Here is a 15,687-nt window from a genome sequence, read left to right as displayed (position 1 = left end):
CACTTGAGTCCACTTAATTCACAAAGCAATATATAAGACAATACAAGCATGTTGCATTCTTAGTGTTGCCACAAGGGCAGCACTATTAGAAGATATGAGCGTAAACTCTTCTTCTATGGTCAGCTTTATTTCAAATCAACTACTGTCAGAGAAAAGGTCTGTACTAGCTATACTAACTTGCTAGCTACGTAAATAACAAAACAGATTTTTTATGCCACAGACAATTAAGGGTAACTCTACTGCCCCCTTGTTCCCGCCACAGTAATACAAGAACATTATAAAACAGCATTGTATGTTAGTACATTGCTAATGTATGATTCTAATGTGCTGGCTAAACATTGGCACCTCTCTTTGAGAATTTGTGTCGGATATGTTTATATATATGGATATAGTACGCCTATGCAAGTTATCTAAAATATTATCTAATGATTTCCCAAAAAACATGAATGGAATCACTGAATCCAGTCACAAAAATTATGTTTTGGAATTTGGCAAAATATGGATGAATAAACCAATAGTAGGGCTGTACACTTAATCAAATCGCGATATGGAATAGTGTCTGAAAAAATGCATTGAAAATAAATTAAAATAAATATAATCCAGAAAACATGTAATTTGGAAAAAAAATACTTTAAACTTTGCAGAATGCAACAAACAAAAATGTAAACAATTTAAACCATACTGACTGTAATATTGTGATGTTTCCCCAAAGTTTGGGAATCTGCATTCCAGGACACATGCCCATTATAACGCCTGCATACTCTGCAACCAGTTTCAACACCTGCAAACATCTGCTAAGCATCCAGTGTGACCTCACATCCCCTCTCTAGAACTGTGATGGCTTGATGCCTCATGTTTGTCAGTGGTCAGTAAGACGCTCTGAAAGGGGATGTCCATTCAACAGGGGCCTGAACAAGGGCGCAGTGTGCCCTTAAGGACATGTGCAAAGAATTACTGGTATGCAAACAGTCCCTATAGCATGATCTGAGTCTTATCTTACAGCATACATGAAGAAAACCGTATTAATAAGGTGACTAGGATAATATTTTAGCATAAAAGAGAAGCAGCTAGAAGCTTTAGACAGTAGCCTGACTGTCTTTTTGGTCTTGGCTGCCTAATCATGTTAAAAACCATATCCTCTCTCTCTCACACACACTTCACAAAGTGCAGGTTGAGAAATATCCTGCTGCTCGCCAGAACTTCATACCAGAAGCATGGTAATTTAGATACACTGTTCTATAAACATGCCAACCACCAATTACAAGCGTCTTAAAACCATTAGTCTGTGCACAATGCAACTTGGACATCAGCATACTGAGATCCCATTTACTGCTGTCAGCAAACGGCACCCTTAACCGTGTAAACCATTACTGCTGTAACTATACACTTCCTGTGCCATTTAACCAAATCTGAGAAAAGTCTAGTTGCTGACTGGACCTCAGCACAGACAGAAATCACTTATGAGGGCATTTATAGAGTCCCTCTAATTACTAAAGCTGTCATCTTGTTTTATTGAGATTTAAACATGTTCATGTTACATATAACAGGTGGGTGATAAAATACACACACACAAAAAAATAATCCTTGTTTATTTAAACAAAGTAAACCATCCTGGCCACAGTAGCCGCTCGCATAGGTTTTGGACAAACCTGTCTGCCTCAACTCATCAAGAATCCACCAATTCAGTAGGAAAATTACAGCCGAGTCCAAAACCCAATGCAGGGCATGAGGGCTTTCACAACATGCCATCTTTCTCTCACCCTGATCCAACTCGTCCAAGCCTGAGCTTGTTTTGTGTACCAAGCAATATTCTCATCTTCACTGAGCATCGGCCCATATTATCAAATGACATCCAAAGCAATTTGCCATTTTGCAAGTCCTCGGTTCCTTAGCGGACTGAGATTTACACAAGGTTAAGAGGGATGATTTCAGATTTAAAAATGTTTCGATTCCATTTAGAACACAATTAAATTGACCTCAAAAGCTTGACTAGCATATTAGTTTGGCTTATAGGGGCCAGTGCGTGAGGAATATAAATGTGTACCATTTGTGTCACACAAAGGAACGGATGTGACTTTTGTGAGCATGTGTGTGTACGCAGTACAGTTAGCTGGTGTGTACTTAGATGTGTGGAGTCTTGCACTTGATATTTGATCTGTGGGGTTGGGTCAGTGAGTGCAGTTATTTCTGTTGGAGCCGCAGGTAGCAGGGTTGGCAAACAGAGAGGATGAGAGAGTGTCTCGAGAGTTAAGTAGGTAAACTCGCGCTAAGCTGATGCAGATCTTCGCGTATTCCCCTCCCTCTCTCCTTCATTTTATCCCTTCTTCTCCACACTTCAGAAGACCTTGGGGCACCCCCCGTCCCAACACACTCGCACACACACATACAATTTAATCCTCATACGGCCACCAAGGTCAATTCAATTATCCTGTTTTCTTAAAGTGTGTGTGTGCCCATTTCACAGTCGGCCTGCACAAATTCACCAGAGATTAGAGCTGCCACACTTTTAATGATCTACATACCTATAAGCAACAGTATCTGAAACAGGTAGGGCCTCATCCCCGCTTGCTCGTGTGATCTGTTCCTCAGCACGGATTTTGTTTTTAGGTTGATGAGGCTGCCTCGCGTCCCATGTGTCTTTCCGATGTTAATGAGGAAATGAGTTTTTTCAACCCCAAATTCCCCACCTCAATCTGTAGTTTGTCATGCTGCTATACTATTAGTGCTACAACAATAATTTTCAACTTCATCAGAGTTCTATTTCTATCTGGGTTCGAATTATACAATCAAACACGGTGGCAAAGTATTACAGACGACCTGACTCTCACGGGATCCACGAGGCAGTGCTCGCAACAATGAGGAACAAACTTTGTGACTGTTAAAAAGTATGGTCCACATAGTATGAATGAGTTTAGTACGAATGTAATCCAGACACTCTACATCCAACACCTACAACATCAGCTGTATCGCTTCACTGCCATTCACAACTCCTCTCCTGAAGCCTTATGGGATAGTAAAGTGTCCATTGGATGTGTACGGTTTCATGAATACCAGGAATCGGACATACTACTTATTTCATGCACTTTGTACCTACAATATTAAGGATGGGCAACTCCGGTCAGGGGGGTGGGGGGGATATGGGGCACTGTCCTGCGGTGTTTAGCTCCATCCCAAATTGAACATAGCTTAAATATCTAACCAAAATCTTCAGGATTACTAGAAAATGAAGTGTTCTTGATTAGGGATGGAGCTAAACTCTGCTGCACAGTGTGCCTCCATAACCGGAGTTGCCCATTCCTGTACTATATAGTAGGCATATTCAGTCTCTTCTGCAAGACCAAACATCCTTTGATGAAAGGTCAACAATCGGCTCGATGATGTTTTCACAATGTGATATCATGACAATAATAAAGGAAGCAATAAAGCAAGCAGTACACAGTAATCCTACCTGGAATGTCCTGGTTGCCGTAGCTCCAGCCAGGATTGGAGAGCATGGATGGTAGCGGCGACGCTGTCCGACTGTCCGCTTCATTCTGTTGGGTTATGTGCCTGACCGTGTCCTTGTTCTTACGGTTCTTCCTGCGGCCAGAGCCAGGGGGTTGCCAGCCCCCCTCTCCTCGTCCACCTTGCTCTCCAGGCATGCCTTGTGCCCCTCGGCCAGCCCCATCTTGCAGATTGGAGGGGGAGACCTGCTCCTCTTTGACCTGGACAGAACGGTAATCAGCAGGCCACAAGGGCTGCAAACAAGCATCCTCCTGACTCTCATGGCTTTTGGGTTCCTGGTCTTCTTTGCCGTAATTGCTACCGCCTTCGTGGCAGCTAGCGATGGCTGAGTCTCCAGATGAGTTCGCCGGGCTGGTGCGTCTGGCCAACCACGGCGAGGAACTGCGGGCCGAGATCATGGACGCCAGCGCTTCCGAGGCCCCGCCCACACTGGGCCCAGACCCGCCTCCCATAGAGCTCACCACGTTGCCCATCTCAATATCCGCAAGTTCGTCTGTGAGCTCAGAGCGAATGCTGATGTCTAGCGCTGCCTTGATGAAGCCGTGACAAGCTTGCACTATGTCGGTCATCTGCAGGTAGCTGGCGGCCGACATCACCTCGATCACATTCTTGCTTGTGAGTGCCAAGTGGGCGGAGTACATGAAGTCGAGGATGGTCTTGAAGCCTTGAGCTGTGACGATGTCCAGGTGCGTGATGGTGGCCTGCTGCTCTGAGCCTTTCTTCACCTGGCAGTAAAGTGTCTTGAAGTAGCGGCTGCTGCCCAGCAACACGTTCTTGTGCGCTTTGAAGATCTTGCCCTCCACGATCAAACACACGTCGCACAGGATGCCGTGCTGCCGCTGCTCGTTCAGCTCTCGCAGGAGCTGCCGGTAGTGCGACGTGATCTCCATGTCTTCCTTCCGGTTATTCATTGGACTAACGGGTGGCTGCTTCTCCTGAACAGAGTCTGGAGGAGGACAACATACAATACACAAACCCTGGTTAGTACAGTTGAAGTAGATGCAAGAAACAGACCTCAAGTTTCTGCATAAAGAGAGAATAGCAATGTCTGGAATTAAATACTAGCTTACACTAATAGTAGACTACTGTGAAACAAGTTGGCATTATTTAACAATAAACATTTTAAAAAGTAGTATTCCACATTGTTGTTATACATTAAGTATGGGCACATTACGTTCCATGCGAGTGCCATACAAAAATTAGCATTTTACAATTTTGCAAAGTTAAGCTTAGCAGAACATTATTTTCAGCATAATGTTGATTACTGGAGAAAATTATTTTGACTTAAAGCAAAAATATATACAGTAACTTGCAATGGAAGTTCCAGTCTCTGGAGGGTTTAAGGGACAAAATATGAAGCTCTTATTTTTGTTAAGGCAATTACATTCAATTAAAAAAACAGTAATATTTGAGGTGTACAGTTGTTTAAATGGGCTCATATCTAAATTATTTTCTGCTGTAATCAACATTATACAGCAAATTCTGTTTTGATTGAGCTTGTATTGATAGATCTTGGAATATTCCTTTATTTTTTGCTAATCCAATCAACTAACAAGACAATAAAAAAGAGATGATAAATATCTGCCAGTCAATTTGTCACATTAGAAATGTAATGTCAAATTGAGTGCATTACATTGTGGGATACAATATTGTGAGCAGTGTGCTCTGTTGTTTGCTGCACATTTTTGCAATCCTTGTATTCTATAAATATAGGCAATTCACATACTATGCACAGTTTATCAACTACATACTGTAGAAATATAACAATTATATGCCAATCCGAACACAGCCAACGACTGAACAGGAGGCTCAGATTAATACAGTCAATGTAAATCATCCTGTCTGGACACAATGATTAAAATCATCTTAAAGCAACAAATACTACCATGCATACACAAATATACATTAGAATTTTTATTTGGTTTTTATTGCATTGCAATAATGAGAATGGGATTCCTTTATTTGCATTACTGAAGACTACTGAGAATTGTGAGTTAATGTGCTTAACTGTCGAAAATAATACAGTCCTATAATGGGCTTCTTTTTATTGTTTTTTTTGGGGGGGTGAAATGCAATCCAGTCAATATTTGACCATTTTTGTGAGATTTACCCCATGTTTCCCCCCTCTTCCCAGCTGATTGTGTCTTGTGTTTATAGTTTCTCCCTCTTTCCTCTGTGCACATTCAAGAACAATGCATTGCCTCATCTAGCTCTCCTCCCCCATCTCTCTATCTTAATGATTATAGCAGAGATGCTCAGGTGTTCACTGTTCAACCCTTTAATCATGATGTTTTTCTCTGTTCGCTTTATTAGCTGCCAAATAAAATCACCCAGTGAGTGTGTAAAGCACTTTAACACAATCATCGCCTCTCCTCTTCTCACTTTTCTCTTTTTTGTTACTAAATTGTTTCATTTAATTACCATTTTGTGAGTTAGTTGAATAATAAAGTGGAAAATGGAGCTGCCAAACAGATAATTCATTTTTAGCGAGGAAAGGTGATGGCTGTATCCCAGCAGACAATCAGCCTCAAGGCATCAGAGCTGGCCAATGCAAGTCACCTGCTTCAGAATGGCATTTTAGTGACATTTAGTGCTTAAATGACTTTTTACGGAGATAGAAGACCTCAGTAATAACAACTCAAAGCTATGGTCAATTTCTTCTGTCAGGATTGTGCTGGTAGGCGTCTTTTATGAAGTTAGGTTTTCGGTGATGGGTGTGAATTTCTAGATTTTGATGTTGCGCTCCATGAAAATGCAATTCTTCACTTGATTTAATATCAATCTTAAGGCTTTTCGAAATGCATAAGAGGTTAGAAGCAATGTCAGGGACTGTCAGTAGTCACACTACTTTGAACAAAATTGAAAATTGCACACAAAATTGAAAACCTTAAAATGAAGCATCTAGTTACTGTTTGCGAGGCCCAAGTGCAATCTGTGCCTGCCGGTTTCCGCAGAATTGTGTTTTTTGTTTACTAAATATTTGGGATAATTTGATTATGCTGTTGGCTATCATATAAATGAAGTATTCTCTGCTCCATTTAACCTTTTTTTTTTTACTATTTAACCAAATCTATTTCACACAATTTGACAGATTTCCCTACAAAGTATTGCAAAAATGTGGAAAAAAGTTTGCAGATTCCTGGGCCTTCAAGGGGTTAAAAGGGTTGGGAATAAATTGGAGGAGGAAAAATTATAAATATTAGTTATTAAAGCAAAACAAGCAAAAGTGCATAATAGCTGTAGCCTGCAATGTGTCTAAGTCAGCTACTGGCATATTGATGTAAGTGAATGGGTGCCGTCAAAATGAGAGTCCAAATAGAACTCCTTAATGAAGGATTTGTTTCTTACAAACATGCAACTTTTCACTTCACAAAATGTTTGCACTGGAGTGGTGTAGATTATTTGTGGATTATTGTGATGTTTTTATCAGATGTTTGGACTCTCATTCTGACGGCACCCATTCACTGCAGAGGATCCATCGATGAGCAAGTGATGTAATGTTACATTTCTACAAATCTGTTCTGATAAATAGCAAAATCATTTACATCTCAGAGGGCCTGAGGGTGTGTAAATGTTCAGCAAATATTAATTTTTGTGTGAACTATTTCTTTAATGGTCATAAACATTGCTTTAAAAATTCTTTACGAAAAATGTAATTTCTTGTTTTGCTTTTTCTTTAGATTTTAGCATAAAAATTATGTAGTCTTTGTAAGGTTCTCCCATAGTCCAATTCACGAGCAGATGAACTAGCATCTCTCACTAACCATGATTTCACTGACACTCACTGAGACGCAACTTCTTACATGCACATGCACCTACATATTCACATACACACACACACACACACACACACACAGAGATATCCCCAATAGGCTAGACTTCCCCACTAGCATCCTCTATGAGCAGCACAGAAGCCGTCCTGGTTGGGGCTAAATCACAGGGACGTGGAGTGTTACCAAATGGGGCCATGATTTGTTTTGTGAGCGTTCAGGCTGTCAGCTCGCATCGGCCCGACCGCAGCGTGACAGCTCCTGTTCACTATAGTGACAGCAGCGTTTGCTGCGGGGCCGGCACACTTCAGGTCATGTTTAGGAAAGTTCCTCTCAACCTGATGGCTTGTAAGATCAAATTAATCCTCTGCCTCTCCCATGTCCACTTGTACAAATACACCTTACTTGGAAGACTGAAAGAAGAAGAGAATGACAGTGACAAGTGACTTTTTTTTGTTTTTAATAGTTTTAAGTTAGCCTCCAACTGTTTTGCTTGAGGCTTTTTGATTTGATTGCCTGTAAAGCAGTCGTTCGACTCATTCTAAAGAACATCAACTGAACAATGTTAGCGATTTAAAGGGATAGTTCACCTAAAAATGTGATGCACTTTTACACACACACACACACACACACACACACACACACACAGCTATCGTATGAGTCATATAAACCAATTTATGATATTTTTATGGTGCTTTGTGTTCTACTTAAGAAAGAAAATTCTATCTTTTTGAAACACATACCCTCTCAGAAAAAAGGTCCGAAAACTGTCACAGAGTGGAACCTTTTCAAATTGCATATCTTTGTACCTTGTAAAGGATGCATATTACTACCTTGAAGGTACATATTAGCACCTAAATTGTAACATCTTAGCACTTAAATGGTGCAATTTAGCACCTCTTGAAAGGGTATCACCCTAGTGGCTTTTGTACCTTTAAAGGTATAAAGGTGACAGAATTTTTGTATGGACTATCCCTTTAACATCAGAGAATCTTTTCATCTATTGCCTTTTAACCCCTAAGAGCAATTTATTTTTCTCTGACAATGAGTAGTAACGGCTCAGTAAATAACAGCACTTTGCACCCCAGACTCCCCAAATTAGTCAGTTCTTTTCATGTGACTATTCAGAACTACTTCAACTGTGCAACCAACAAGGAATATTAATATCTCTTCGTTGGCTGACCGAGTTACATGACAATCTGGGCAATCAAGTGCAAAACAACAATAAACATAAACAACACAATTGACAGACATGTAACACGGCTAAACACTGAATGAGACAGAATGCAGTTGGACTAATCAGATTGTCTGCTTCACTGGAACTAGAAACATATGAAGCTTGTTAGACAAAAAGGAAGAGTGTAAAACGAGAAAAGCATAATAGACAGCAGGTTCACATAACCTTAGTGAACCATACAGAGCACAAGTGCAGGTGCAAATATTTCATATTTTTGGGAAAGGCTTCATGCAAGAGCATAATTTTGAGATGTTAAATATTTAAAATAGCCATTAAAGTTCATTGGAATAACCAACCAAATACATGCTTTTGTTTGACAAGTGAAACCGGACATTTAAAGTGTAGGGCGTATCTTGATTTTATACTTCTGAAATTGATTGGATAGAGAAAAGTGGATGTGAATGATGAAATACTGTGCACCAATTTGTCATTCACAACATAACCAGAAACTTAATAGGGTCAATTTTGATGTTGACTTAAAAAACGTATTTTCACGCTCTCCAAAAGTAGGCTGATGGCTTTAAATGAAGCTCTCGGACTACATTCAATTACAGTGAAATTGTCAGCAAAAAAAAATCCCTGTAAAACTACATCATCTAACCGTGTTGTTCAGATGATTATACATGATTGGAAGCAATTGCTTTAATAAGGCTTGATAACCACTATCCATCAATGTTTCAGCACCAGGAGCACAACATCATGATATCATCTACCCTGTCTTACATCGCAGCTACTGAGTTCACAATCAACAGCCTAACTGCAGCCCAGCTTTCGTCTGCACCAAAATAGAAGGTGTAGTAAGAAGTGGTAGTAGTGAGGTTAAGGTTAGAGTTAGGCCTGTAATGGGATTGGAGGGAAGAAATGTGCAAAGAATGCAGGCCAGCGCAGCCTAAGTCTCTGAGGATAGAGTGTTAAAGAGTGCCACCACCGCTTACAGTTCCTGTCACCCGCAAACACTCAGATCTGGAGTGACTGGGTTCCTCCGGCCAAGTAAACACACACACACTTGCACACAAACACCCATGCATATACGGCTATGTATGCTCTTCCTTATTTTCGTAGAGGTGGTTCTGATATTCTTGGAGGGGACGGGGGAAACAAGGCCATCTTTTTTTCTTTTTCTTTTTGTTTCTGTGCATGATGGTGGGAAGGACAGTCGTGACATACGAGGAGGTGGCGGAAATAGGAAGGGTGGGAGGAAGAAGGAGACAGCGAGCGCTCAGAGGGTGTAAGTCATGTATGCGTCAGTGTGTTTCTCAGGCAGCCAGTCATTTTAAACCACTCAACTGGACATTAGGGCCATTATCCGAGGGGTTAATCCCCAATTTCACAGAGCTGGCAACAGGCAAAGTGGAACAAAAAGGGTGCAGGTAGAAAATGTATGCTACAACAGCAGCCAACATACAAAAACATTAAATAGAAAGGCAAGTTTGAAACTTTCTTTCAAAGTTCAAGTTTTATGATGGCTTCATGAAGCTCAGCCGCAGCATTTTAAGTCATAAAACAGCTAAATTTAATTAGGGAAAGGCTACAAGCGTACCCTCAAATTGGCTTTCCAGCTGGTGGTAAAATCATTAATTGACTGAACCAACAGCTGTTTAAATGTGGTCTGACCGAGACAAAAAAATAAGTAAATGACTCGTTAAACGAGGAGTATTGGTATTAAAAGATTAGCCAAATAAAACAAAATAAACAAAAAAAAAAGAATTAAGCACAGCTAAATATGGTTACGGGCGCTAAGCTGGGGTATTTTTTTTAAAACATCTAGAAGAAAATCACAAAGAATGGAAGTGTTACGACAAATACAGAGATAAATGAGCTGAGGATAAAAGGTGGATGCATTTAGTCTCACTATTTATAACTATTAGGATAGCAATATAAATAGAGTCAAGCAAATGAGGAGGAAAAAAGGTGTTTGGCTTTGATACACTGCATCAACAAATACTAGATGGTTAAAGCTATATATAATATTAATTAATTAAATATCAGCACATGTAAAGCTTAACATAAAGTGTTCATACTACATGTTAAAATATAAATATATATTAAATACATAAAATGCATTAGTATCAGGGGTGCCGCTACGGATTCTGGGCCCCTGGACAAGGTTCAGTAATTTTACTCTAATGGCAATGTAGAGGTGTCTTTCTATACAATTAAAGTGAAATAACTGAACATAAATATAGGAGCCTGATAAAAAAATTCTCATTTTAGAAGAAAATTTCAGACGTAACTCTTATTCACTCGGGCCCCCCTGCGTTCCGGGGTGTTGGTGTTCCCCTCTGTACAGATCGCGCTCCGTGCTCCCCTCAGAAAATTGTGTTCTGGGGGAATCCCCCTCGGTAAAAATCACATTTCCCCCTCGGGGGGCCGCCACCCCATCGTCGGACCCTTAGAATTGTCCTATCTCCCCCCGCTTACGGCGCCCCTGATTAGTATTATACTGTTTAATGCAAGAATATTTATTAATATTAAAGAAAGCATTAAATCACGATAGCAAATGTAATGATAAAAGTAAGTACCAAGTTTGATTAATTCACTCTCAAAGCTAGATAAATGGAAGTGAGTTATGATATTCTGGCACAATCTGTTCTAGGTACAGTATGATAGATAAATAGCATGGGGGACATCGGTGAAATATATTTGACTGCAGCTAGAGCAACTTAAAATCTCAGATACTTTATGTGCTGTCATTTTGCTGGTGTTTTCAGAATTTAAATGTTTTAATCAGGACATGCAGTGAATTAAAAATGTAATTAAATTAATTAATATGCTGATCAATTAATCAACATTATTGCAGTTAATGCACACATGAATATTTGCTAAAAAAAGCTCCCAAATTAAGATAAGATAAGTTTTTGTGGCATGTTTTTTTTTTTTTAAGAAATTAAAACTTTTATTCAGCAGGGATCCATTAAGTTGATTAAAAGTGACATTAAGGAAATTTATAATATTACAAAAGGATTTCTGTCAATTAATTCTGTGCATTTGAAATTCCTATTCATCAAAGAATCCTGAATGTTTTCCACAAAAATATTAAGCAGTGCAACTGTTTTCAGAAATGTTTCTTGAGCAGCAAATCAGCATATTAGAATGATTCCTGAAGGATCATGTGACACTGAAGACTGGAGTAATAATGCTGAAAATTAATAAAATAAATTATTTTAAGATATATGTTAAAATAGAAACCAGTTTTGAAAAATAAATGCATAAATAAAATAAGGAGAAGAAAATGTTGGATTTGCTCTCTCTGCGAGTTGACCCTATATCTCTGCATAGACTGAGTAGCACTATCTCAGTGTCTGTCTTTAGGCCAAACTCCAGCTGGCCCAGGTGACAAGAGCTTGTCACACCACTGAGAATGTGACAAGAGCGGATCTAAAAGGCTTTGAGAGTCTTGACCCCTCCGCTCAGCTCCACCCGGCTCAGCACCTCGCCCCCCTCACCCACGTCCTCCTTTACCTCCTCTTGAGCAGTAAGCCGGAGCAGTGAAGGTGAGTCCGTGCTGAAAAGCTGGATAGGTCAGAGTGTCGGGAGAGTGGTGTGAAACAGGGACAGAGAGACTGGAGTGTTTACCGGTTCACATCAAGGTCTTGTCCCGCCGTGCTCTCTGCTAAACTGAGGTCCTCCAAGGTCCTATCCCAGACTTCTCAATGAGACTTTGCCCTGAGCTCGCCTGCTAAAACTTAGCAGAGAGTTTCAGGTATTCCCTCTCACGCTAATGGCTAGTTTTGTCCTTGTGTCTTCCACATGTTCACACAGAACTCAACAGCTTTTTCATCATCGTTTCTTCATCTAGAATCACTGATGATGTCAAAATAACAGTAATAATAGAGACTTGCCACGTGTACATTACCACAACTTTTTTTTTTCCAAAATGCCTTACTTTGCATTCAAGTAAACATTTTTAAGCAGTTAAGAGTTTGTTGCTAGTGCCATGCTTTACTGTTTGAGCTACAGTAATGAATTCAACACCGTGGCAAAACCTGAAATAGCATTACTCAAATTCTTTATATAAAACAGATCTTTTTTGGATGTTTGATAATGGCAGTGTGGCAACATTAATATGTCATATTCTTAAAATATGACATTAATTTTTTGGCACCAAATTCAGTTCACACTACTGCTAGAACATAAAAACTACTGTTGTCACTAGGGGTGTAACGGTACACGTATTCGTCCTGAAAATGTTCAGGTTTTTCGGTCCGGTTCGCATATGTACCGAACAAATACAGCATTGTTTTAACCACTGCACGAGTGGAACTGCATTGGAAACTTCCAGTTTTATATATTGTTGCTGTTGATAAGAAACAAAGTCTCATCTTTCAAATTATGTCAATTTTTTCCCCAAGTAATTCAAACAATAAATGGTGTTTTGATGCTCTTGGATGTGGTGTGAAAGATCACTGTATAAACGCCTCGGTTCAAACGGCAGCGCAGATCACGATCATAGCTTCCCCTTTACTAATAGTTTTAATACAAAATAAACATGAATGAACATCTCATGCCTCACATTATCACTCAATCTATGTTTCAGCTGCGGAAAGACGTCAAATAGCTTGTAAACAAAATTTCACGTAGCATTTCATTTACCTCAGGCAAGCCATCAGTGTTCACAGCTCGTTAGTTTGCTAGAGAAATGAAGTCTAGAGAAGAACATTTCACATTGTTAGTGATGTCTTAATTATTTAATGTAAGCTCAAATACATTTATTATGAAACAAGTTATGGCAGCCACTGTGTAAATGAATATATTTCAACAACAAACTAAAATGTTATAATTTAGAAGTAAATTTACAAACTGCATTATGTGCAATTTACGTGTTTGAATACAATTTTTTTTTAAAGTTGAGAGTTGATTATTAGATTTAAAAATAAATTGGAATTAAATTTAAGTTTGGGCTCTGCTGTAACCTTGTAGTTTAGAGCATAAGCTGAGGTAGATTTTTATCCCTAAGAAAAATGTATTTAAAGAAAGAGATATTTGTTCAGTAAACCACTGTTTAATAAAAAGCAATTTTTGTTTAGTTTTTTCCCCTGCTGTGCCAAAATCATAAAGAATTGTGACATTTAACCGAGGTACCTGCAGAACTGAGGTTCTTTCTTCCTTTACAGCAGAAAAACTTCATCAGTGCCATCAAGAAACACCCTTAATAATAATAAAGTTTTAATGTGTCTGCATGACTAATTAATACTGATGAGCAAAGCTGCTATAATATAATTAATATTTTTGCTATAATTCATATGACTCACTGCTACATTTACAGCAGAAGAACCGGTATAATTATAATTCGACAATTTGGCAAAGACAATTACGCACACTCTTAATATAAAGTTCGGATGTGAATGGACGTTCCAGGAAGGTTACAAAGTCAACTTGTAAAAATAGGTATTGTTACATTTTTTTCAATTTTGGCATCAACTGAAGTAAAGCTACTTTTGACGTGTGCTCCCATGCCAACTCAAAGGCACACAAATGCATTATCTCTACTCTTTAGTAATGCTCTGGCACACTTTCCCCAAACGCTTGGTGAACATTTCCATTCATCTGCACCTCGAAGGACTGCGACAAACTCCCTCACCAGAAAGTTTGCTGGCACTGCGTTACAGAAACACTGCACTTGACTGGTCTCTTCACTGAATCACAGCCCATAACACATCACCTTAAATAATGCCTTTCCCCCTGAAAACCAGCCTCTTTTTCCTCTAACCAATGGAAACGTAGTGGAAAATGTTAATGCCAGGCAAAAAGTAGTTAACCTGTACCTGGCAGAGGCACTTGCAGCATGACGCTATCTGGCCTTTGTCCTCCATCTTTCTTTCTCTCCTTCCCTCCCTCTTTCCCTCTGTCCTAGTGTATTTCTGGGCTATTCACTGCCTCAGAGGCCCTGAAACCAGCCGTGTCTCCAGTGAAGGCTCCCTCTCCGACAACCCGGGGCTTAGCCTAAATTCTCTCGCTATTAAAAGCTGTGAAATGCAAATAATGAAACATCTCATTACCACTGTAGGAAAATGAAAAGAGAAAATGGTAGGGGGGAAGATATAGAGAGAGAGAGAGAGAGAGGGGAGGTTAGCAGGAGATAACCTGACAGAGTGGCTTTTGTTTCATGAGAGTTGGCGTTACGGAGGGAGTCAAGATTGGATTTGCCAGTAAAATAAACAGGGGTGGATCCTGAAGAAATGTTCTAGGGTGACTTAAAGTCGTGGCATGAGGACACATACAAGAGAGCTGGAAACTTACTGTCCATACAGGGTTACACTTAAAATACTATATATATTCACCGTTCAAAGAATGAGTTTGGGAATATGGGAGGGAGAGTCTCTAAGGGGTACGAAAAGCTCTGTGTGGGGTCGTGGTTGTAACATATCTTCTCCCATTACTGGCAACAAGGCCATGGGTGGGTGATTCACACCTGCCAAGAACATGTCCAGGTCACATTTCACCCCATGATCAAAAAACAAAACAAAACCATATTGTCCATAAAAACACTGAATCCTGATTTTAGGGTCATTAATATTGTTTATACTGCATTTGCACATTACTTTAGTGACAATTAAGCACATCCTACAAATAGTCATTAAAATATTTTAAATGTTTTACTTGTGTGTTGTTTTATTTCTCATTATTTTCATAGTGATTCCTATTATGTTGTTATGAGCAAATACTGTAGCAAAATGTTTTACTTGGAAATTACTTAATAGGATAAAGGCAGTAAAACAAATAGTATTATATACATTATTTTTGCATTACAGTAATGAAAATTATTTTGCACAGTAATTCGGTTTAAAGTGCTTAATTGTAATTAAAATAATGCTAATTATGTAAGTAAATAGGCTTACATTTTTGTTATGTAAAAGTAGAATGTATTATTTCTTTTTATTTTGGGGTGAAATTTGACCCAGACATGTTCTTGACTGTTTTTTTGTGTGATCCACATCAATGTGACTACAGTGGTCATTCATATCATTGGAAAAATCATTTTCTTAATTAGCATTTTTGCCCTATTTTCCAGTAAAGATCTTTAAAACAAGATACATTAACTTGTGAAGCAAAACTGCATATGGTATTGAGATTTTATCTTAATAGAAAAGAGAATATCTTAATATATCTTACTATATTAAGAGAAGATATCTTTAAACCTCCCAAACAAAGCATATCAATTTAGCTTCTCAGTGC

General features: G+C 39.1%; 1 protein-coding gene across 4 annotated transcripts in view; it reads right to left on the bottom strand.

Moving 5' to 3' along the window:
- LOC306859995 (zinc finger and BTB domain-containing protein 46-like) overlaps nucleotides 1–15,687 on the bottom strand; it is a 75,915-nt gene that overhangs the window by 47,021 nt on the left and 13,207 nt on the right. For all 4 annotated transcript variants that reach the window (XM_079401487.1, XM_079401489.1, XM_079401490.1 and 1 more), the window contains exon 2: nucleotides 3,449–4,450. In XM_079401487.1, the coding sequence (XP_079257613.1) occupies nucleotides 3,449–4,415 (967 nt within the window). In that variant the 5' untranslated portion in view covers nucleotides 4,416–4,450. The remainder of the gene's footprint in view (nucleotides 1–3,448; nucleotides 4,451–15,687) is intronic.

Source organism: Barbus barbus (assembly GCF_936440315.1).
Source record: "Barbus barbus genome assembly, chromosome: 40".
NCBI classification, from domain to species: Eukaryota; Metazoa; Chordata; class Actinopteri; order Cypriniformes; family Cyprinidae; genus Barbus; species Barbus barbus.
Note: the sequence above shows the minus strand (reverse complement) of the source record. Positions and strands in the feature narration are given on the sequence as shown.